This window comes from Diorhabda sublineata, chromosome 2, assembly GCF_026230105.1.
Source record: "Diorhabda sublineata isolate icDioSubl1.1 chromosome 2, icDioSubl1.1, whole genome shotgun sequence".
NCBI lineage: Eukaryota > Metazoa > Arthropoda > Insecta > Coleoptera > Chrysomelidae > Diorhabda > Diorhabda sublineata.
The window spans coordinates 35,458,872-35,481,884 of NC_079475.1; the positions used below are offsets into that span (position 1 = coordinate 35,458,872).

The following is a 23,013-nucleotide window of genomic DNA, read 5'->3' on the forward strand; positions in this document are numbered from 1 at the left end:
AAAAAAAAACTTAAATAGAGGGACACTTCTATCTGCAAAAGATTATTTACTTAAAGTCAAAATTCCAAGAACAAGAACAAGAATCATGTCAAAGGCGCGTAATACAAATTATTATTAGTAGTACCTCCTTGGTAATATTTATTAGAAATTACATTAGAATTATATTTTCCTGCCTTTGCGTGATTTCCTATGTATCTAGACTTTGATTGCACTTTCTGAAAATATTCTATTGTTAATTTCCCCATCTAAAGGAAATAAATTAATTCCTAGATTAACAATTCATGCAAAGAAAATTGATAATCTTTTTCTTCCTCTCGATTTTAAATTTGTTAATTATAGTTTTTAAAAGCTTTTCACCCTATATTAAACAATTGTACAGAAGTACAAGAATGTAAAAGATTAAAGAACGGATTTTAAGGAAGCCAATGCCAAAGTATGTGTTGGAATGCAAAATAATTTGAGACATAAAGAATCGATTGAAGAATAGTTGAAAGCAATTGAAGAAGCAAACAAAATTCCAGTAGATTAGTTTAATCTTATAAGCAGTGAAGTAACAGAAACAAGTGTCATCTTAAAAGAATAGCTTTTGTCAACTTTTGTAAAAATCCCAAAATAGAACAATACAAAAGAATGTTCCAAATATATAATGCTTATAACAGATAATATTTACTTAAAAACTTGAACGTATACAATAACAAAAAGATCTGAATTGAAAACATAGGAAAATGACAATCAAATATAATAATTATATATAGATCACAGAAACAAACGAGAGAACCAGCAAAAATTCAAAAAATAAAGCAGCATGAAGAACAGTTTCTATATTACCAAAGAACATGATAGATCTTTTGGGTTACAGTGTATATATCATACCTTTAAAACATGTTCCATTTGTTGACTATGATGTTATATTTTTTCCATACCAATGTAAATATTGAAAATGTGGAAAAGATGTATTAAAGAGCTACAGTTGGTAAAGTAAACCACCTTGAAATTATAAAATATTTTGTTGTTCTTTTTAAGAAGTCCTAATTTTTTAATCCACTCGTATCAATTGTTTTTGCAGGGAAGAAATATATGATTTTTTTTTAGCCTAAACTGTAGTATTGCGGAAAGGTGGTTGAAACTACCACAGATTTAGTTGTCCATATAAGTTTTGAACCCAAAACCCACTAGCAACACGCTACGCCACACCACGTGTCGAATATGTGTGCATATGTTTTTTCAATTGTCTGCATACACACTCAGCCCATCACAGGCCACTCCACGCCACGCCATTCCACGTGAGACGACTCAAAATTCTCTGATGTAAATGGAAACATATATGCACACATATTCGAAACGTGGCGTGGCGTATTGCTAGCGGGTTTCGGCCTTTAACAAGTAAGAAAAAAACTTACAGTGACGGGAAATCATACGGAATATCCTATATATTCAGCTGACAGGGAATGTACATTCTCTATAAATGAGTCCAGATGTTCTCAATACACTGGTTATAAGGCATGTTTGTGTACTTCAACGTCCAACGAACCATATGCCTAAAGCAGCTTCTCATTATTTTATGGAAAATCCATTATGGTTTGGGGAAACTATCTTCATTTATAAAGTGAAGATTGTGCATCTTTCTTTTTTGAAAATAAATTAAAAATTTTTCTCATTTCATTTTATAATTAAGTAAGTTTTGAAAATCCACAGACACAATCACAGAAGCACACAAGCTGAAAAAACGCAAAAAAAAATAAACAAAACCTGTCAGGTATGATTATAAGAATGATTTTATTGAGAAAAAATACAAATAAAAATTGTAGAAACTTACTGACAGCCTTAAAAACAAAACAATAACTTTTTCATGCAGCAAATTTTGAAATGTGTTCTGGTCATTAAAAAAATGTACCTAATGAACCAAACGTATCAAACTCCCGTGACAAACAAAAATAAGTTATACAACTACAATACTATTTCTTTATATGATTAAAATATTTAATCTATTTTGTTATAATTTTTTTACTATTTCATTACATTAATTATTCCAATCATTAAGTTGTTTGTCATTTATTAAAATTCTAAATGCTTAAATCTTCTTTCTATTTCCAAAAATTCCAACTCCAAAAATTCAGACGTCGAAAAACCGGATTTCATTTCCATTTTTTTTAAATGTATATGTTACGGCAAAACTAATATATTCGGTGATTATATAAAATTTCCGGTAATTACACATAACCACCACTGAATTTGGTAAATACGATAAATTATTTCAATTTTACCGGTTAGTTTATAAACTCCCCAACTCGTAATGGGGAATGTAATAAATGTAACTAACTTTACGAAAATTCGTTCAGTTTGCGCAACTGCTTGTCACGTAACAACCACATGATTTCAGAAGTAGTTCTAATTCCACATTCCAATTAATTTATTGAATAAATATTTGGTAATGACTAAAAATTTGAAAAGGCGAAATAATGAGTGAGTAGATCGTCTGTATTTTTGGTTTACTATTTTGAAAGGGCATAATTCTAAGCATCGGAGTCAAACTTGCTATAAATTTCAAGAAAAATATACAAAAATGCCTAAAATTAATAATTTCGATGTAAGTTGATAGAAACAAGATGAATGAATAAGAAACTTTTGAACTTAGCTATAAAGAACGAACTATTATTTCATTTTCATTTTTGATTAGTTAAAAAAATTCACAAAACTGAAATGCAGCAAATTATGAAAGAATTTTCTTAGTAGTCAGTTGTTAAGAGTGATACATTTGATTCACGTTGTTTAAACTACATATATCTATGGCATAACGAAAAACAATATTATAATTATTTTCAAACTTCATCGTACGTATACCAAATTTTTAAAGTTATGTACAAGATGTAGATAAATATTGTTTATGTATTCCTAGATGGATTTGTTTAACAAAAAAATTTAATACATATTGTACATGTTTATTGAATTAAAATAACTTTCAAATGTTAGGTTTGCTTTTTGGTCTGCTCAACAAGAATAACTGTAGATTAAACATTTAGAAAAAATATTCATTGAACCCCCAATTTTCAACATCATTAAACAGGCATCGGTAAAGCTAACTTTAAAATGCTATAACAATCGGCTAATATACACTAACAGTTCTTGAGTATATTCGTTTTATACTTGTTAACGTGCAGCAACGTGCTTATTTCAGTAGACAATAGACTGGAAATATATGCATGTTTATTACCGCGTCCACCTCATATCCCACCATAGGTTTAGTGTTTATTAAGATTTTGGTGACATACCTCACCCTACCTTCTTTTTTTTTATCTATTAGGCCGTTATTTCTTATATGCTATATACTTTTCGGAAAAGCAAGTTTTTCGGGCTCAGAAGCAGAAGAAGACCGTGTAACTGAGAGATCTGTAGGCTCAGACACCGAACAAGAAATAATTGAAGATATAATTGAATCTGAAGAACACGATAATGATTTTATTGGCTCTACAATGTGGCAGATAAGAGCAATGTTGGAGATGTTTGTAGAAAATTGCTTAGAGGTCTACATTCCAAGCGAATATCTTACAATTAACTGGAATACCCAACAATGGGCACGAAAACTCTGAAAACAGACCTGGAAAAAAGCAAAAAAATCTGGCAGGTGCTCAATTTGTGAACGTAACAAGATCGGAAATCGTTTTACTACTGTGTTGAATGTAAAACATTTGTTTGCTTAAAGCATTCAATTATTACTTGTGATATATGTTTCTCATGTAATGTAACAATAAAAATTTGTAAATATATGCTCAGCTTATTTATATATTTATTTCCACTTTCTACATCCTAAAGCTATGATTTTTGCTTCTTGTCTTAGCAAACACTACTTTCAAAACAAAAATAATCGCATACCCCACCGTACCTATATAGTAAACAAAAATGTCGCTATACCGAGTTAATTGAATTCAAAAAAATTTCGTTTAGGTATATTCCGTAATTGAATTTATATAAAATTATGTCCTCTACAGATTTTTCTAGTTAAACAACCTTCAATGAGTAAAAATCCATCTAAGAAACTAATGCAGAACGAAAACTAAAAAAAAAACTTTTCCCATGCATCCAGATCGTGCACTGAACACAACTAATTCTAAGCGGTCGCAACTACGAGACCAAATCTAAAATTATAAATATGTACAAAAAAAGGAACAAAACGTTTCACTATATTTTCTAATATAATGATAAATATATATTTTTGGCGTTTCAAATAAAAGGAAACTTTACTTTTTTAAGTAACAAAAAATTTTAAAAAAATCGTCATGTTTACATAATATTGTGTTACGTTCTGATTTATCTAATCGAGATTTTTTTACACAATTTGGAAGCAAATATTGCAGTAAGAAAATTGTTCTTGATTATTTAGAAAAAAATTATAAAAATCTGAAGAACTATTTATCCACATTCCAACATTTTTGTTATCTTTTATTATACATAAAACTGCATAAATTTACTGGGTTAAAAATAAAATACTTCATTGGATAACAATTTTTTGCTTCCAATTAACAGATTGGCTCGATTCATATAGACAGAACAAACCAAATTTAGTGAAGACCGAGCATAACATTGAATTGTTTAAACCCCATCCGCACAATTTTATAATGGGTTAGAAAAATACAAAAGTTCAATTAATGAAATACAAATATATCATCAAAAATTTACAATTACCTCAAAAAATACAGTAAGGTATCCAATAGTAAAAAATAATGATTAAATGATGAGAAGTACAACAAAAGAAAGAAAATGATAAATTGGTTAATAAAATGTGTTCAATAGTCATACTATTTTACACATTGTATTGTTAACATTCTGAAATTCTAAATCAATGTATAACTTATAATATTTCAATGGAGATTTTTGAAAATTTAACTAATCAAGTCTTTTCCTTTTTTTGATATTCATATTTAGCCCAGGCTACCAAGTTGAAAATGAGGTATTCATCCCTTATTTCGAAAAAAATTGATAAAAAAAGATTTATTCTTTTTGATGATTTATTTTATATGGACAACTTTTTATCTATTTTGACTTTAATATTTTGTACTTATAATTTTCAACCCCTATAAATCATCCCCTATTTCGGAAAATATTTACAGACATACTTATACAATTTTTTGATTAATTTATTTCAAATTGGCATTTTTTATCTCTAACTTGAATATTATGTATTTAAAATTTTTAACCCCTATAAATAATCCCTTATGACAAATAAATGAAAAAATTATTCACGAAACGTAAATTTATAGGGAATCTTATAACCTATAAATTTACTAACGTTTTAAATTTCTCTAAGCCTCTATTTTTTTAAGGGCCACGTTTAAAGGGTTCGAAAATGGTATCAGTCATACGTTAGGGTACGATTTGTGATGTCACATCTAAGTTAATTTAGAAGTTACAAAAAATTTTAAAAAAGCAAAATTGTTGTTAGAAAAAATCCTAACTTTTTGTTCTATATCAATTTTTATATATATCCAATAGTTTTTCAGAAATTTTGAAATTTCGAATTTAAACATAATTTTTTTCGAAATTATACATTCTAAATCGTTCAAACTTCCAAATATCAATATTAGTACTAAGTAAAGTAAAAAATCACTAGATTATATTTTTATTGCAATTTGGATACTTTTGCTAATGGTGAAATTGAGGTTTTTTTTAAGTATGAATCGATTTTATTTCGGTCATAACTTTCTTAGTTTTTATGCTAGAGAGTTCTACTAACTCTCATTTTAAAGCTTTTTAAAAGTAATTTGAAAATGATTATATGCTCGGTTTGTATTATGCATAAAGCAAATTTAAAAATAAAACTAATCTCTTTGCTTTTTTATAAGCTCCATTTTTATTTGTAACACTTTTTCCTATAAAATCAAAAGTATTTAGTTATTCATGAAAAATCGATTAAAAACGTGTTTTTTTTAAGAAAAATTCAAGTTTTTCGAAAAAAATATTCTAAGAACATTTTTTGCTTGAAATTTGGTTCTATATCAATTTCCATCGGCGTAGGGTAGATTTTGCTTTTTGAAAAATTCCCTACATACTGTCAAAATTTTATTTAAATCAATGCAGGTTTATGGAAATAGGTGGAAACCTTGGTATTCTGGACTAATTAGGGTTGTTGTGAACAACATCTGCAATAATCAACATTACCATTAATAGTGACAGTTCCTTTATTTAACTGTTTTATTAATATAAATTGATTGAATTTTGGAGATTTATTGTGCAATACTTCCAAAAATCGCTACCCAGGAGTTATTTTTAGAGAAATATATGAATGTATACTAGAGGAATAGGGTACAATAAGAAATCAAGTAGGTACACTAGAGGTGAAAGATCATGTAAGAATGAAGTAATGGAAATTTAACAATTTGGAGATTCAAATAAACTTTTAAAAAAAAGCAACTCATTCAACAATAGCCCAAAAATAATTGAATACAATACAAGAATGTCTCAATCAAACTAAATCTCTTCATTAAATTAATGTATCAACAGCAAGAACATCTATCTTTTTTAGCCGAGGAGTGGGAAAATAATGCAAAATTGTGTAGATTTGTTGAACCCTTTCGAGGAACTGAAAAATTCAACTATTGATTATTTAACTCTTTAAAGTAGTGGCAAGTATTACTCATCTTCATTGAAAATAGTTATATTTGTTAATAATTTTAAAGAAAGAACCATTTTAAGCATCAACATCCATTGGAGATGAAAACTATTGATGGATATCAAAGCAAATTGAGAAATCTATGAATAAGTCACACAAATTTGTACAAACAGATTGTAAACTTACAAGAAAGTGACTGATAAAGAAAATACATATTGTGATGAAAAGTATTTGAATTTCGAGTTAACAAATAAGAAATTGTTCCAATTTCAAACATATAATCATTATTTTCTGCTATATATACCGACTTTGTAGCAAATAAATTTAAGGTGGGAATTAATTCTTAGATAATGGATGACACAAAATGTTACACTTTTTGGAAAAAAAATAAAACGACATTTAGCCTTTTAAACTCACCCTCCCATAATTATATAATTTATTCGATGGCATAATCGTTTTATTTTCCTATTTGAAAGTAATTGCCAAAAAATGTATTTTTTCCATTATGTGATTCTTCCCCACCCGATTATTCGACCTAAAATTTCGCTATAATTCAAGTAGAAAAATGTACGAATTTTTATTTAGATGGGGGTAAACGAAAAAACACATTTGAGCTGGTGAACGTTTCGATAAATTCAATTTAATTACCTTTTATATTTATTGAATAGAATTTTTGGCGATTTGGTACCAACATATTTCAAAACGACAAGAAAACGTGTCAAAATTTCCGTTGCACTTCATTCGACTGATTTACAAAACGTTCTACAGCTCTTAATATTATAAGGACGAACAAAAAATAATAATAATAAATTAGAGAGAAGAAAAAAACATTCACATGAAAGGCCAGCCCATTTATCGATGAATAAAATGGAACTTAACATCGTCATAACATTTTTGCTATATTTGGATAATTTATTCAAGAAAGGGGGCTCTGTTCTCAGAACCCGAAGCCGTCACTTTTAGTACTGTCTCCCTGCCTGTCCGTTAGTTGACAAACTGGCAAAGTGAATTATCTTCGATCACGATGCCTGTTTAACAACAATTACTCCCGGTCGGGACTGTTGGTATTGCTGGACAGTCGTAGCATTGAACTCAAGGTAGGCCTAAAACAAAACTACACATTAATTTGCTAAAACCGTATTCATGATTCAAACAAAATCACTAAATATGAAGTAATCAATGAACATAAGATATGTTGTAATTAATAGCACTCAAAGATATCAAAGACGAAGTAGAAGAGTCTGTCGAGAGCAGCATAAATCATGATGATGCTGCACAAGGTAGAATGTTAGCAATTGGTGGCTACCTATACAGAGAAAATTCTTAGGCAAAAAATGTAGACGGTTGGCTGGTATGACGATTTCATTATACAAAGTGAGACCCACCAAGCAGAAGTAATATCACAATAATCCCTTGTTGAACGGAGATGGCGGTTTAGTGGGTAGGCTATGGCAGTCCCAGATATCCATCAGCTCTCCTGGTAGAATATGTTACTTAGATTCTGCATCTTAAAAAAATATCCCCCAATTAAGAATTGGGTTAGAGCTCTCTAATATCAAGAATTTTTATGACTCGATATTCCCATAATTTCTTGAAAATTTTCTCACTTAATAAGGGGTATTTACTGCAGGTTTAATAATTTTTGTTTGGTTGCAATAATAATTTATTTCTTCATTAGCTACATCACTGTATTATTTGTATTATCTATTTAATTTATCAAATCCATCATATTAACCTCTCCTCTTTTTCATTTCTAATATATGTTTCCTCTACAAGAGTTTTTGATAACTACCTAACGGTTTTTGTTTGCTTTCTCATAAAGTGATTGTCTTTGGAATTTATTTCCATACTTCATTTCCGTCATTGCTTAAATGAGGTGGAATTTCTGGAACTGTTGATGACATTTATACTGAACACACTGTTTACACTACAACTATACCAACTCTAATAATCATACTGTCTGATATACATTTTGATAACCAAGTTATCGTCTTCAGAAATAGAAGATGGTACCACTAAACAATGTGTTCGGTATTGCTCCAGTATTCCAAGTAAATTTATTCTGTACTGCCACAGAATTTCTTGAAATTCTACTACATATTCAAGCATAATTAAAATATTAGAATCAATATCATACCTCAAATACCTCACATAAATTTAATCACTGCAACCTTAAGGTTTATTGTGCGCAGTATTAGGGCTGTTTTTCATATCTACACTTACCTCTTGGTCACAGAGTTTCAGTGAACTACAATATACAATACTGGCTTTGAGGAGGTTAAAGTGACTTCTATAGGTTTGTTTCCAAAGGATTTTTATATATAGTGCATTGTAGGAGTAGATAAAGTGGAATTTCTATCTGATCTAGTAGGGTGAAAATACTGGTTTTCTTTTGGTTTCTACTTGTTCCGAAACCCATCTTTATGATAGAATTTACTTATACCACATAAAGATTCAGGGCAATAAAAGGCATTTGTGCTTCTTTTTTGGTAAATTTATTAGTCTCTTCATTCCCTATATAACTAGGAAACCAAATTAAAAAAAAACTGTTATCTTTGCCTCTTTCTTCAAGATAGCTTCGTCATTTTCATGCGAGCTTGATGACATGGGAGCTTAGTGCTTCAATGGCAGCTTGACTATTAAAATTAATCAATATGAACATTTCTAGTAGATTCTTTTCAGGTTCATTTAAATGCATCTTTCAATTGCAAATATTTTCACTTGATTGATGCTTGAACAAGAACCCATCATTGACGAGTATTTGGTACCAGTTTCAAATATTTCCATGCCAGCTGCTATGAAGGTTTTTGTTTCATTTTTTTGTTTTCATGTTTCATTTAATAGTATTTGTTTGGAGAGCTTAGGTGGTTATCACTGTGGTGAAGTTATATTACCTTATTATAAACATGACTATTGATTTATTTCAAAGCTATACCAGGTAATTTATAACTTACCGTGTGCATATCAGGCTTGTTTTCCATCGACCTTGTGGTAAGTGCGAGAGGTACATCTTGTTCATCATCGAACATATGACTACCTTCGAGATGTCTAATAGCTTCAACTATAGTTTCGAGGTTCTGCCTGGAAGTATTCGAGATATTGTAAACTCTACCATTCTCTTCGTGCGAGGAGGTATTCGGTGACGGCAGTCTCTCAACTTCCACCTAAAACAATATAATAAATTAATTATTGTTTTCAGTTTTTTATTTATTACCAAAATTAATAAAATTAAAGAACAAATATCGTTTAAAATAGCCCATTGTAAGGCCTGAAACCTCCAAAAGAAATTTATTTCCTGTACGCAGGTGTGGATATTTATAAATATATTTATTTAATTTATTTACTTATAGCACATTTATTAGAATGTATATATATATATATATATATATATATATATATATATATATATATATATATATATATATATATATTAGATCATACCTTGGGTTCAGCCTTAATTGCAGCTTCCAGTACCGATGGTAACCTTTGTTCGGGAATCACGGTGACCGGACTCGAGCTCCTGGAGTTAGCAGGTGATGAACTGCATACCACCGTCTGCGTGTGACCAATCGGTAAACTATCCGCAGCAATTAATTGCATGCCGACAGTATCGCTGTCTTCCAATTCGAATATCTGCGCAGATTGTTGCTGCGTTTGTTGAAACAGCTGCGCTTCGAGTTGCCTCACCTGGTCTTCCAGTATCAACCTCAAGTTGCGTTCGTTTTCCAATTGTTGTTTCAATTCCGCCAAAGTGTCTGCTTGATTTACTACAATTAGTTCCGGAGACATCGAACCTGAATCACAACAAATTTTAAATATATTTATTGCAAATGCAAAGCCGAATATACCAAAAAAGATATTTTAAAACAATGTAAGACAGTAAGCATAAAAAATAAAATAACTATTAAATTAATGATATGTAATAAATTCGAGAAATCTACCTGAACCAAAGGTTGATTTGTTTTGGCGTATTTGCAGCAAACATTTGTAGATTTTTTGTGAATAATATAGAGATAAAATTTAGAGATTATAAACAACCTCGATTTCTAACTTATGAATATGTCATTTACCAGCTGACGGTGTTAGATCCATACATATATGAATATGGTGAACCTGTTAACGATATTGAGGCAACTGTTCGACGTCTGCAGTTTCCGTTATGATGTGAAAAAATAATCGAAATGTTATATTTCCCTAGCAAATAGATATATTTATATTTTTAACGTGAGTATTCATTAGATAATTAAACGAAACAAAAACTTGATTTGATTTTCAGTTTTATCATAAAAAATCGCAAAGCTTTTATGTCCGAACCGTATTCGCGGAGCGCCTATTAGAATTTGTCGACACAAGTCGTGGTGAGCGGAGGCGGCATTATATATTGAATTCTCTATTCGGTCCCACACGTCATTAAGGATGAACATACCTCACGTCCTTTGTTTTGCACCCGAGAAACCGACACGGTGCACAGCGAGGGAGGATGAGGGGACACGAGGACACTGATGTAGCCTTGTAGAGCGGTTTGGGCTTTAAAAGCCTGGCTTGCAGCTGTAAGACGTCAATACGTTGCCCCACAAAATCAACAAGACTATGCGTGGACTATTTTGTTTCTTCTAGTTTTATTGATAGAATAAAACTTAATTCTGCACCATCTTGATTACATAATTTATCCATTAGTAAAAAGAAAAAACTGCGAAGAGAAAGTTATACAAAGTAAGCCATTTCTTTGGAGAAGTGCAAATCTGTGGAATTAGCTACTAAGGCACTAACCTACATTACAATAAGTTCAAGATCAATCGAACTACTAGAGTGTAATTGGGTTCACCCTCTTGTACTTGTTGTTTATATAAAAAAGAACGATACGCTCGTAACTCTCTTGCCTTCCCTCACTTCGCTTCCTTATCACTCCGCTTCTTGTCGGTACTTCGTGCGTGATCCAAAGGACATAAAGAGAATGAAAGTGGGTATAACTACAAATGAAGGTACTAATTTTTTACTTCTTGTGGTATACAGGATTAAAAAATTCATAAATTACGACTTTTAAAGGGCATCTGAGGAAGATAAATTTGAATCACGTCCATTTTGTAGTAGATGTACCTAGCAACTGAATAAATCGAGAGTGTGGATGCCTAGCAGATCCTGCCGCCTCCACTCGTCAAGAATCGTGTCGAGCACCTCTAGGAGGCGTATCGCGAGAGTCTAGAGTGAACATTTAGTACATTTTTGTCCTTACCAATGCCTTCATCTGATGATTCTGCCGTTAACGTGGGAACAATCAATTCAGTCTTTCTCTTCTTGGGTGGCAGTTCGCCTCCTTCGTGTTGGTTTACTAGCCGTTTAAGCTGACAATTTTGTGACAATAGGCTTGTCTTCTCTTGTTCTAATGAGTAGATATATTCAGCGGTTTGTTGAAGAATCGCAGCCTGAAACAAAATATTACATTATACAACTGGAAAATAGTATGTAGAATAATGTTAATGTCAAGTTTAACAGGCGTAGTTAGATCTCAAAAAGTATACATATTACATTACAATGTGAAGAACTAAAAAAAATCAATTCTTATCAACTCATTAGTCTACTACTAATTGTCTGAAAGCCTCTTGGAGACTTCTATCGAAAACAATAACACAGATGTTAACAAAGAAGATTTTGTCCCATTTCATCAATTTGGATTCCAAGCATATCAATACACTGTGCAGAAAATCCATAGACAAAGCAATGAAATACATCGAGCCTTAGAAATTTTTTTCTAAACGTGAGCCAGGTATTTGTCAAGGTCTTGCACCCATGGCTATTATACAAAACTAAAAAATATCTTTCTAGATCCTATTTCATGTTGCTGAGATCCTACTAGTGATAGAAAATTGAGAGTGCGTGTAAACCAAACAGTGACTAGCAGTCCTCGTATAACAACAGTATTTCCACTGGGAAGTGCGCTGGGTTATCTAATGCACGCACTCTACACGACAGATATTCAGAAACAGCACTAAGGCTATATTCGCAGATGACTGGCAGATGACACAGCCATCCTAGCAAACTATAAAGATCCAGTGGAGGCATCTAACACACCACAGAGCCATCTAGATCAATTACAAGTTACAAGCGTTTACAAATGGAAATTCAAGATTTTTCCTGCCCAAGTAAAAGAAGACAGAAAGAGTATATTGTTAAGAAACGGAGACAAATAGAGTGATGGAAGTTTGAAGAGGACCTTTCACTGGAGAAGACCTCATCACGTCACTAAAAGCTGACGCTAATATATTAGCGTATAGTTAAAGAAGTATTCTGATTGCTACTAAATAAAAGATAAAAAAAAACATAAATCAGGTTTATATGAATCGAATGAAATGAATCGATTCTATACGAATCGAACATGTATAAATGGAATCTAATGAGATGAATCAGTATGGATGATGATGCAATGTCTAAGAATCGAATCTATGTATATAAATCGAATCCGTATCAAACAAATCGAAATGAATCGATTCTATGTGAACCCTATTTATGATTGATATTCTAATTCCCGTTTCATTATAATTAATATGACGTAATCGAAAATGAGGATGAAACATCCCCATCTAGTCCCCTATATACCGTAATAATAACATCATCATTGTTATTAATCATTCTGGTAATATCGTAGTGTGTAGGGGTAGAATACGGTTATAACCACTTTCTCATACAACGGTAAAAAATTCAAGTCATTGTACTTCAGATTTTAACAATGTTCGTTAATTCGAAAAATCTAGTCTAGATATTCATCGTCGGTCTCCCAATACAATATAGTGACAAATTAGTTGTAGTCTAATGTCATACATAGAATACAAATTACGTACGCTGACTTGCGGTTTTATATCGGTAAAACAAAAATTATATTTCCCTTCCGTAACACTAATGTATTGGAGTGACGCAACGGTTTTAGATGATTTTCCTACTTGATGTGCCTAGTATGGGCCAAGAAAACGCCACATTTGTATAAAATAATAATTAACTCAGTAGTTATTTTATTATATGAAGAAATGCTCGAGTATCAAGCAAGACTCTACAGAGAATTCATAAAATTCAACAGAACAGAGGAAGCACTGAAGGTACATCAAACATGGATTCCAACACTCGACCATGATCGTCACGATCGAACAGTTGGCTATGAGTCATCAATAAATACGAGCTAAGATAACGTCAAGGTCCATCGACAGTGTTTCAGGTTTCCTGTAACCTGGTGGTGAATTTGTTGACCAGCCAAATAACCGACGATAGGGAATAATTCAGCCTATTAGAACCCCAAAAGTTGGTTGGAATTTCGAGACAATGCTTTGCTCCCATAATATTCCTTTTATACATATCTGGCGGCAGTGGTCGGATCTACAAGCAGTTAACGAAACTAACAAACCCCAAAATTACCACCATCCGAACCCTGCAGAAAACAATTTTCCTATATCAGGGCCAAACCTAGAATGTCCCTCACCCCACATGAACAAGATCTGTATGCAGTTCAGAAAACATCGAACCTCTCTTTTCAGGATTAGCGAAAGCCTAATTAAATTTTTGTTTACTTTGCATTAGGAGTGTAGTCGAATAACCAATTTCTTCATTTGAATTTTTGAAAAAAACTCGTAAGGAACAAAGTTTTAACGAAACCAGTATCTAGAAGACTGGTATTGAACATGTGGATTTTTTAATGACTGACGGATAATCCAAATAGTTATAACTGCCATAAACTAGTGTTTGCAATATCTGCAAATGTTTTTGTTTACTACTTCTCTCTTCACAAAAAGGAAAATGAGTCTACAATGAAAGTACAGCAACTAACTATCCCTTAAACATCACATCTCGAAATAAAAGAATGAATCAAACGATTATCATGGATCCATGGATCTTTAATAATGATATTAATATTTTGAACAATGCTTCATATTGTACAGTGCTATTGAACAGCCTCCCTGAATTGTACGACTAGGTTCAATGGAATAGCCAGTTCGATCACCTGACTTCAAATCTTGGGATTTTTAAAGTGGAGGTAACTTGAACGGAAGTGCACCTGGCGATTTTTTATACTGAAATTATTTACTCTCATTCTCAGCAACAATTTCGACTATTAATTAGTTTCAAGTTAAGACCATGTATCTTTTAAAAATCGTTTGAACACGATTATAAAGTCAGTTTTCAGTTGTACCAATATTTTAGTAGTGCGCATGAGCAGCAACGCCGTTTTTGAGCAATGTTTGATTGAGTTGGTATTAATTTATTGTTTGAATTTTTGTTATGTTGTTTACTTTTTTAAATATTTTGTTTATATATGAAGTTCTATTTTACCTAGTCCTATAAACTTCTAGAAAATAAAATTTTCTTTATATTATAGTTTCTTCTTGTTCAATTTTTAATAACTGAACTGTGGCTATTACTACGAGTAACAAAAAATTTTTAAACTTAAATCATAAAAAGTTTTCTTTTTATGATAAATTTGGTTCAATTGCATTTTATTGTTTTAAAGCGGAGCAATTTGAAAAATATTCATCAGCACATGCTTGTTTTTATCCGAGCGATTTATGAAACAGAGTAGTTTGAATGAATATCAACTTAACCTCTAATGCGACAATGAAGAGTTATTCAAGAGATCGCGTCCCCTCGCGCAGCTTCTATTATCATAAGGACCCGTTTTGTATTCTGCACATTCATTGTTGCCCTTTTGTATATTTGAAGAATGAGATGTCGATATCCGAAGTCATCAATTTTCCATTGCCCAAAAACTTGAAATTTGAATAAAATCATGAACCCCTTGATAAAATTTCCTTTTAGTAACAAATGATTTTAAATATTAAAGTCGAAATTGTGAAAAATATCACGTACGAAAAAAAAATATATATAAAAACCAATAAAAGAGAAATATTCCATGCGATATTTGTCCTTTTGCATCGCGTTGCAATATCTACGTCTTGTTTGTTGCTGTTCTCCGAGAAAGAACCGGTAAATGTTTAATCTGTGTCTAAAAATAGATGTCTAGTTGGTTACGAACGCTGTAAAGTGCTGCCCCCCCCCGTTGACCGTTGGAATTCGGAACTAACACAAACACGCGGTGTCTACTACCAGTTCCAACGTACTTCGGTACTCATACTCCACTCGTAAAATTTCTTTACTTGGAATTAAAGCATCTGCATTCGTTTATAATTACATACAGGGTGTCAAAGATGTGAAATAATATAGTTATGTAAGATCAATTTCAAACCACCAGATTTAATTCTTAACGGGTTAGGTTGATTGTACAATGAATTTACGATTGAATCTAAGATTTAATCTGTTATATGTGTACAATATCATAAAGTGACTTTAATATTTGGCTTTCCATCTTATTACGTTTTATTTATATTGGATTCATCAGATAACGTAAAATTATCTACAATGCAAATATTTTATAACTTATCGATTCTTAGAAGTAAATATTATTTTATCGGCAGACGAATCACATAACAATAAATACATAATTGTTGCATTTACATTAGAACCAGATAAAAATAACGTACGTTTTATGTAACACATCAACTTTACAAAATTGTTGTGAAATGAATGAACAAACTTTGGAAATTTTTTGTTTATAAATTATTTCATTTATAAATTTGTTTACTATAATGATGAACATTCTTTCGTTTTAATTTAAGGACATTGAATTTGTACATTTTAAAATGTTAAATACAAACAAAACTGTAATAAAATTTTTATTCAAGCGTTAAAAAAACTGACAACATCGCGCTAAGCTCACAATATCGGTTATTTCAAATCGTATCAGGAAATACTATTTCGGTAAAATAAGTATAATAAAAAATTATTATTAGAAATGTTCAATACAATATTGAATGTAAAATAATAAAAAGAGTTAATAATACACATAATAAGTAACCTCAAATCTATAAACTAAAAAAGTTGATATGAGGAAAACCACTTTTATCAGGAGTATTCACAATAAATTATTATTCACTGCCATATATAATGTGGAACCACAGGCATACGTGCATATTTATGTATGACTTAATTTTTTGTTGTTACCAAGTTACCAAGAAAAACTGAAAGAAATATACCAAGCAAATACGAGGGTGACGCTATATCTAAAAATGTGTTTAGGAAAATGGTTTTATTTATGTTTAACGGAACCCCCACGTACATCAACGCAGTTTTGTAACCATATGTTGAAGCCAGTTATCTAGAAAACTTGCTCTATCTCATCCTCCGTCGAACATGTACGTAGATCCAAAATTTTTCAATAGTACAGTAGAGATAAAGTTTTGATGTAGTAAATAGTCACAATTGTCGCTACTAGGCTCAGGAAAATTCCCCGTGGATTCAGGCAAAACATACCCAGATTGAAATAATCCACAGCTCAGCTAAGCTATATTTGGAAAATTTTCCCGTAACTATACTCCAGGCCTCATTGCGGCTTTTTTGGATCCAAATAATAGGGAAAACTTGGATCCCAGTATTATGTTCCAACAAGATGGCGCACCATCACATTATGATCTTAATGTTCGGAGGTTTCTGGATATCTATTCATTTTAAATGAAGGAGTATTGGAAGACGTGGATTTACATCGTTGGATTTTTTTCTGTGGGGACAGTTAAAAAGTCAGGCCTACATTAACCAACCGAACAATTTAGAAGACTCAATGAAATGGTTTACAAATGAAATGATTCGTATAATGATCGAAAATTGTGTAAATCAATTCTAAGATCGTCTGGATGTTATTCTGAGAGTTAACGGGACACAGCTTGAGCAATTCCTGTGAGAAATACTTTTAGTTTATTAGACTATTTAGTTAATTCAAAAGTTATTTGAAATTAAGTATTTTTTGATTTTTGAAATTTTCTCGTTTTTCTCTCAAATTGTTTTTTTATATTGCGGAAAATAGTATATTATATTATAAGGATTAAAAGTGCATATTTTTTTACGAGTAATTTTACGAGTAAAATTGCGAACGATATGAAAAAAAATGGCCAACAACAAATTTAGAAAGTTTCCTGGGGATTTTTTGATTCATTTTAAAAAAATTGTTGCAACAAAAACCGGGGTATCAACTTTTTTGTTGTTTTATCTTATTTACAAATTAATCTCGGGCGACTATTAGTTTGTTTGAAATTGCAAGCTAGCCTTCTAAAAACCAATACATTCGTGGCCATGAAAAAACACGTGGGAATTTTAGGCCCACCGCCCAGATAGCGTTGCAAGGCGTCCGGATAAAGCCGGACATAAGTAAGATTTTTGATTGTGTGTCCGGCTTGTCTGGCTTTGGTCAGGCTTTTTACATTTCGCAAACGAGCCTTGCCGAGCGCCATCCCAGGACAAAACGCAAACGTTGAAAGATCTTTCTTCTTGATAGGTCAGCAATGGATGAAAGAACGTAACAGATTAAATGTTGACACTATTGGCAAAATTTTTGTTGTAGAATTTAATTTATAACATTTGATATGTAAGGATATTAACAAATACATTTTGAAAGGAGCAGAGCTCTTAACACAGGTTTCGGTAAACCAAAAATATGAAAAATTATTTTTGTTGTGTAACTCAAGGTGAAAAAGTTTTTTTGTTCTACAGTTTAACTTGAAGAAAAGAAATTTTTGATTATTTTTTTTTTAGTTAAGAAAACCTTATTATTTTTTTGTCGTACCGTATTAATAATGAGACAAAAACCTCAATAATGTAGGGGTCTACCCAAACTGGCGGTCTGTCCGGCTATTAGGTTGGTCACCTGGCACCCTACTCCCGGAAGACGTTTTGAAAATAAAAAATTTAACCAATTAAGTGGCACTTTATATTTGATATTCGAATTTCTCAACAAATTTGCGCATTTTTAATTAATTTATCTCTTTAAATAAGAGGTAGGGGGAATGGGAACTTTGTTTTAAAAAAATTCGTATAAGTTCGGTTCTGCTAAGTCGATTTTTATAAAATTGTTGTTTTGAAAGAGTTTTTACCCACCAATACAAAATATATAAATTCTAACCAATTTAATTAGCAACGTGAATGCTAGAAGAGGATGTCATACATATTTCAGATATTGTGATTTTTCTTCACAAATTTAAACAAAAGTATAAAAGTTTAAGTAGGTCGTTTGAAAGTAAACTAAATTAACATAAAATAGCGAAAATCCCATGTCGATATATTTTTTCTGTCCCGAGATATCTTAAAAAATATGTCAACGTCGAGAAATTTGTTCGGTACACATCCTGTATACTGTTACACAATTTTCCAATGCCTAATAGGACATTATAAAAATTCGTTAGTGTAAATTTATATATGACAATATTAGAGATTAATTAATGTCAGATAAAAATGACACAATTTTAATTGTAAGAGTTTCTACAGGCCGTTTAAATTCATTAATCATCTCGTATGTACAAAAAATGTGGGTCACACATAACATAAACTGGAAATAACTTCTCGAAAATACAAAGTATATCCGCCAATGTCGCAATCGTTGTAGTCAAACAGTCTACGAAAAAAAAACCCGTTGTTATATTCTATATCTCTAGGCACTTTCTCCTTTCTTCATTCTAAAAATAAACATGAACAATAAGGGGGAAGCAAGAACATAAATTGTTATTGGGCGTCAACTAACTTAGGTAGGTCTGAAGTTTAGATTAATTACTTAGTGAATAAAGGAATGAATAATGACTAAATTAACAAGGATGCAAACACAAAAGTAGTTTTCACACATATATTTTTTCGATTGTTTGTAAATGGAATGAGGACATTATTCATGTGGAGTGACGAATATTTTAGGTTTGGACATGATATAGGAAACATTTTCCTATGCAGGGCTGGAATTTTTATAGATTCAGGATGATAGTAGGATGTGGACTGAAATGAAAGGGGCAAAAGGGACGCGATGGAATAAACAAATTTTCGGAGACTGTAATAATTTTTTTTCTTTAACTTAAGCAAGTGGGTACAGCTAATACTGTATTAGTTCCTGTGGTTGGCAAGTTCGCGGAAGAACTGGTTCTTCACCAGGTTACAAAAAAACTGCAACATCGACGATTGACGAGGTGGGATTTACGAGTAAAATGTCAAGGTAGTTTAGAAGAACGTCTTCGAAGGTTGGAAAGGGGACGTCTAATAGTTCTCCAGGGATTGGTGGTACCTGAGATTGGATTGCTAGCAACACAATATCCTACTATAGATTTTGTAATTCTGTCTTAGTCTTCGACGTCTAAGTCAATTGAGAGTCACCATTTAATAAAAATCAACCTCAATAACGCCTAGTAGCTCTAATAACCGTTTGTGTTCGTCGGGGATAGCTTGATATGAAGTTTTAGATAGTCGTTTCTTTTTCATTCCAACAGAACAAAACACTGTTAATGCTTGCAGATTAATAGGAGTAGATACAAGAAGTCGACTTAATCTTTTTAGGGTTTAAGTCAGGAAATCTGCATGTTGACTTCATTCACTCAATTCATAACAGTCTTTGCAATGCAGGGACTTAAATTAGTGTTCATGAAAACGAATATATCTTCTATGAATAGCCGAAACGGCATTAACATGTTTTCTATATAGAATTCAGCATTCCTAGACCGCGGAAGAATAACCAGCTACGTGCTTACCTCAAAACATACGCTCTCCCACATTATTTTTGAACTACCATCAAATGGTTAGTTTGTACAGATAATACAATCAGAAAATATTCTACGACCATCTGGATACTTTAAGCTCACTCGAATCTGATCCGTCTCTTCCAGTCATTGATGGTCTATTTCAGTCATCTCAATAATTATGATCTGCGAATCACAGAAAGTAGCAGTGCAGTAAACACGGTACGCGTAATTTTTGTTGATTTATTTACAAATATGGAATATAGCAAAGTCAATATGAAAACATATTATACAATTCCATTCAGTAAGTTGCTAGTTCGTTTATTTAATAAAACAAATGGTGGACTGATTGAGTATTGTGCATTGGAAAAACCAAGTCGGTTAGTTACTTATGCGATTTATTGTACTCGTATTCATAAAATGATTGATGCCATTCCTCACTCCCTCAGTTGCCAAGTGTTGCCGTGATTTGTGTAACTATATACAGTAGTAATTTCATTTTAAACTAGATTTATTTCTATCATAACCAATGATATATAACGAGCGATTTTTATAAATAAAATTAAATTGTGATTGATTGGTATGGCCTTTTGGAAACCATCTCTTTTATCGCGTAGTTATCCAAACTAGAAATTATTCTACTTCAGAAAATTCCAGTTGGGTTCTTACATAATACATCACCCAATAAGTCGTGTGACTGACACACAGATCATGGCGCTATCATTGTCAAATCCATACGACTTTCATGAAGTACCAGCTTTCAAAAGACTAAGTGTAAAATTTCGATTTGTCAAAAAAAATTGACAGCCATTTAAGTGAAGACACTTTTGTTATTTTCAAAACAATGGATTCAAATCAATCTCGTGTGTTAATTTATCGTTGCTTCTTAATGAAAAAATATTGTACAAGCTCAGCAATGGCTTCAATAGTGTTATCTGGACGACGGACGGGATGATGAACGTTCTGGTCGTCCGATTGAGGTGGTTACTTCAGAAAACATTAAAAAAGTCCTCAAATTGGTTATATCTAATCGTAAATTGAAATTGCGTGAGAAAGTTGAGGCCGTAAATACATCAGAAGGCAGCTATTTTCCAAATTGGTGCTGCGTTTACTCACAGTCGATCAAAAATGATTGATATGTGACAATGGATGAAAAATGGATCCATCACTTCATTCCGGAACCAAAACGATTATCATCTGAGTGGACTGCAGCCGGTGAACCACGTCCGAAGCGTCCAGAGGAACTACAGTCAACTGGGAAGGTTATGGCTTCGGTATTTTGGGTTGCGCGTGGAATATTGTTCATCAACTTTCTCCAAAAGGGAAAGGCAATAAATAGCAAATGTTACATGGAGTTGTTGGATCGTTTGAATTCAAAAATCAAGGAAAAACGGCCTCGTGTGTCATAAAAAAGCCACTATTTCACCAAGATAATGCACCGCTTCACATTCGATGATAACAATGGTTACATTGAGCGAATTCCACTTCGAATTGCTTCTTTATCCACCGTATAAGACAGATATGATTGACTGATCTCAAAAAGTAAGAAAGTCAGCTCAAATAAAGGAGCAATTGCTGATGCTGAAGCCTATTTTGAGGCATAAGATAAATCCTTCTACAAGCACTGCATCGAGAAGCTTGGGAATGATTGTTTTGCTCTTAAAAGAGATAACATGGATGAATAAAAACGATTTTTGGCAAAAAAAATACGTTGTTTTTAGTTAGTCACACGATTTATTGAGTGTTATGTGTTACGCATTTCTGTAAGTGCTGCTGTTCAGATTCATTATAGAATATATAATTATAAATATTGCAAGTTATGTATGCATGCTAATTTGTTATTATTGCAGCTATGTTTTTATCAAAATGGTTTCCTTATTAGAATCTTTATTCTTCATTTTCAAAAACATTTTTACTGAAACTCTCTTTTACTGGTGCATTATAATAAATCAAAATGTACAGATTATTGTCTAGTCCCTCGTAGTATATTATTCTGTTGTGTTATTCTACCTACCTCATCGTCAGTCATCTGTTCAGTTAAAAGGCAAAGTTAATCTGATCGAAAAGCAGCTGTTCATAGTTTCGGGGCCACGGCACACGTACAGTCTGTTTCTGTTTTGAAGCAGGTGAAAGACCTTCCTTCTACGTTGGTTGATGTACAAACAATTTATATACATGTAAATTATAGAAAGATACAAAAATACGAGGTATGCGGCGAGTTCATGTTATGGTTGTTTTAAAAAACCACTTACCATGCTCTAAAATACCTGATGCGTTACGTTTGAGGTTAGAGGCCAAGTTCTAGAGATTTAATGCATTTAAAGAAAAAAGGGAACTATTTGTTTTTGACTTAATTAAGTTTTTAAATCATGACTTGATCGACTGGACAGATTTAGTACTTTGGAAATAAAGTTAATAATTAATGGACGTTTTTAACTTGCACAATCCACAGAATACAAAAAAGTTTAGTAAGCTACCGAATGGTTTATGCACCACCTTTCACTATTTAGACATTTAAAGATTTAACTAAAGTAAGTATAAATAGTATATATACTAACCGTCATGGTATGTGGCTATCAGGGGCTTTAGTTACCGCCGTATCGGCCTTATTGTATTAGTAAAATGTTATCCACAATATCAAACAAACTCGATCAATATTAGTCGATAATGCCGCTTGACATGATGCAGTATGAACAAAACAGATGAAGTTCAGCTGATTGTTCCATGCAAGATCTGGCACTTGCAACATGCATGCAATTTCTTGCACCTAGCGGCCTATACGGAAAAGTTTTCGAAACCGAAGCAACGAGAGTTTATAAAGCATACTTCTTACAA

At 32.0% G+C, this 23,013-nt stretch overlaps 1 protein-coding gene across 2 annotated transcripts in view; it reads right to left on the bottom strand.

The window, feature by feature from the left end:
* Positions 1-1,278: 1,278 nt before the first annotated feature.
* LOC130453103 (transcription factor AP-4) overlaps positions 1,279-23,013 on the bottom strand; it is a 179,801-nt gene continuing 158,066 nt past the window's right edge. For both annotated transcript variants that reach the window (XM_056792700.1, XM_056792701.1), the window contains exons 3-6: positions 11,838-12,027; positions 10,046-10,398; positions 9,559-9,768; positions 1,279-7,707 (exon numbers count right to left, since the gene is read on the bottom strand). In XM_056792700.1, coding sequence (XP_056648678.1) covers positions 7,624-7,707; positions 9,559-9,768; positions 10,046-10,398; positions 11,838-12,027 — 837 coding nt within the window. In that variant the 3' untranslated portion in view covers positions 1,279-7,623. The remainder of the gene's footprint in view (positions 7,708-9,558; positions 9,769-10,045; positions 10,399-11,837; positions 12,028-23,013) is intronic.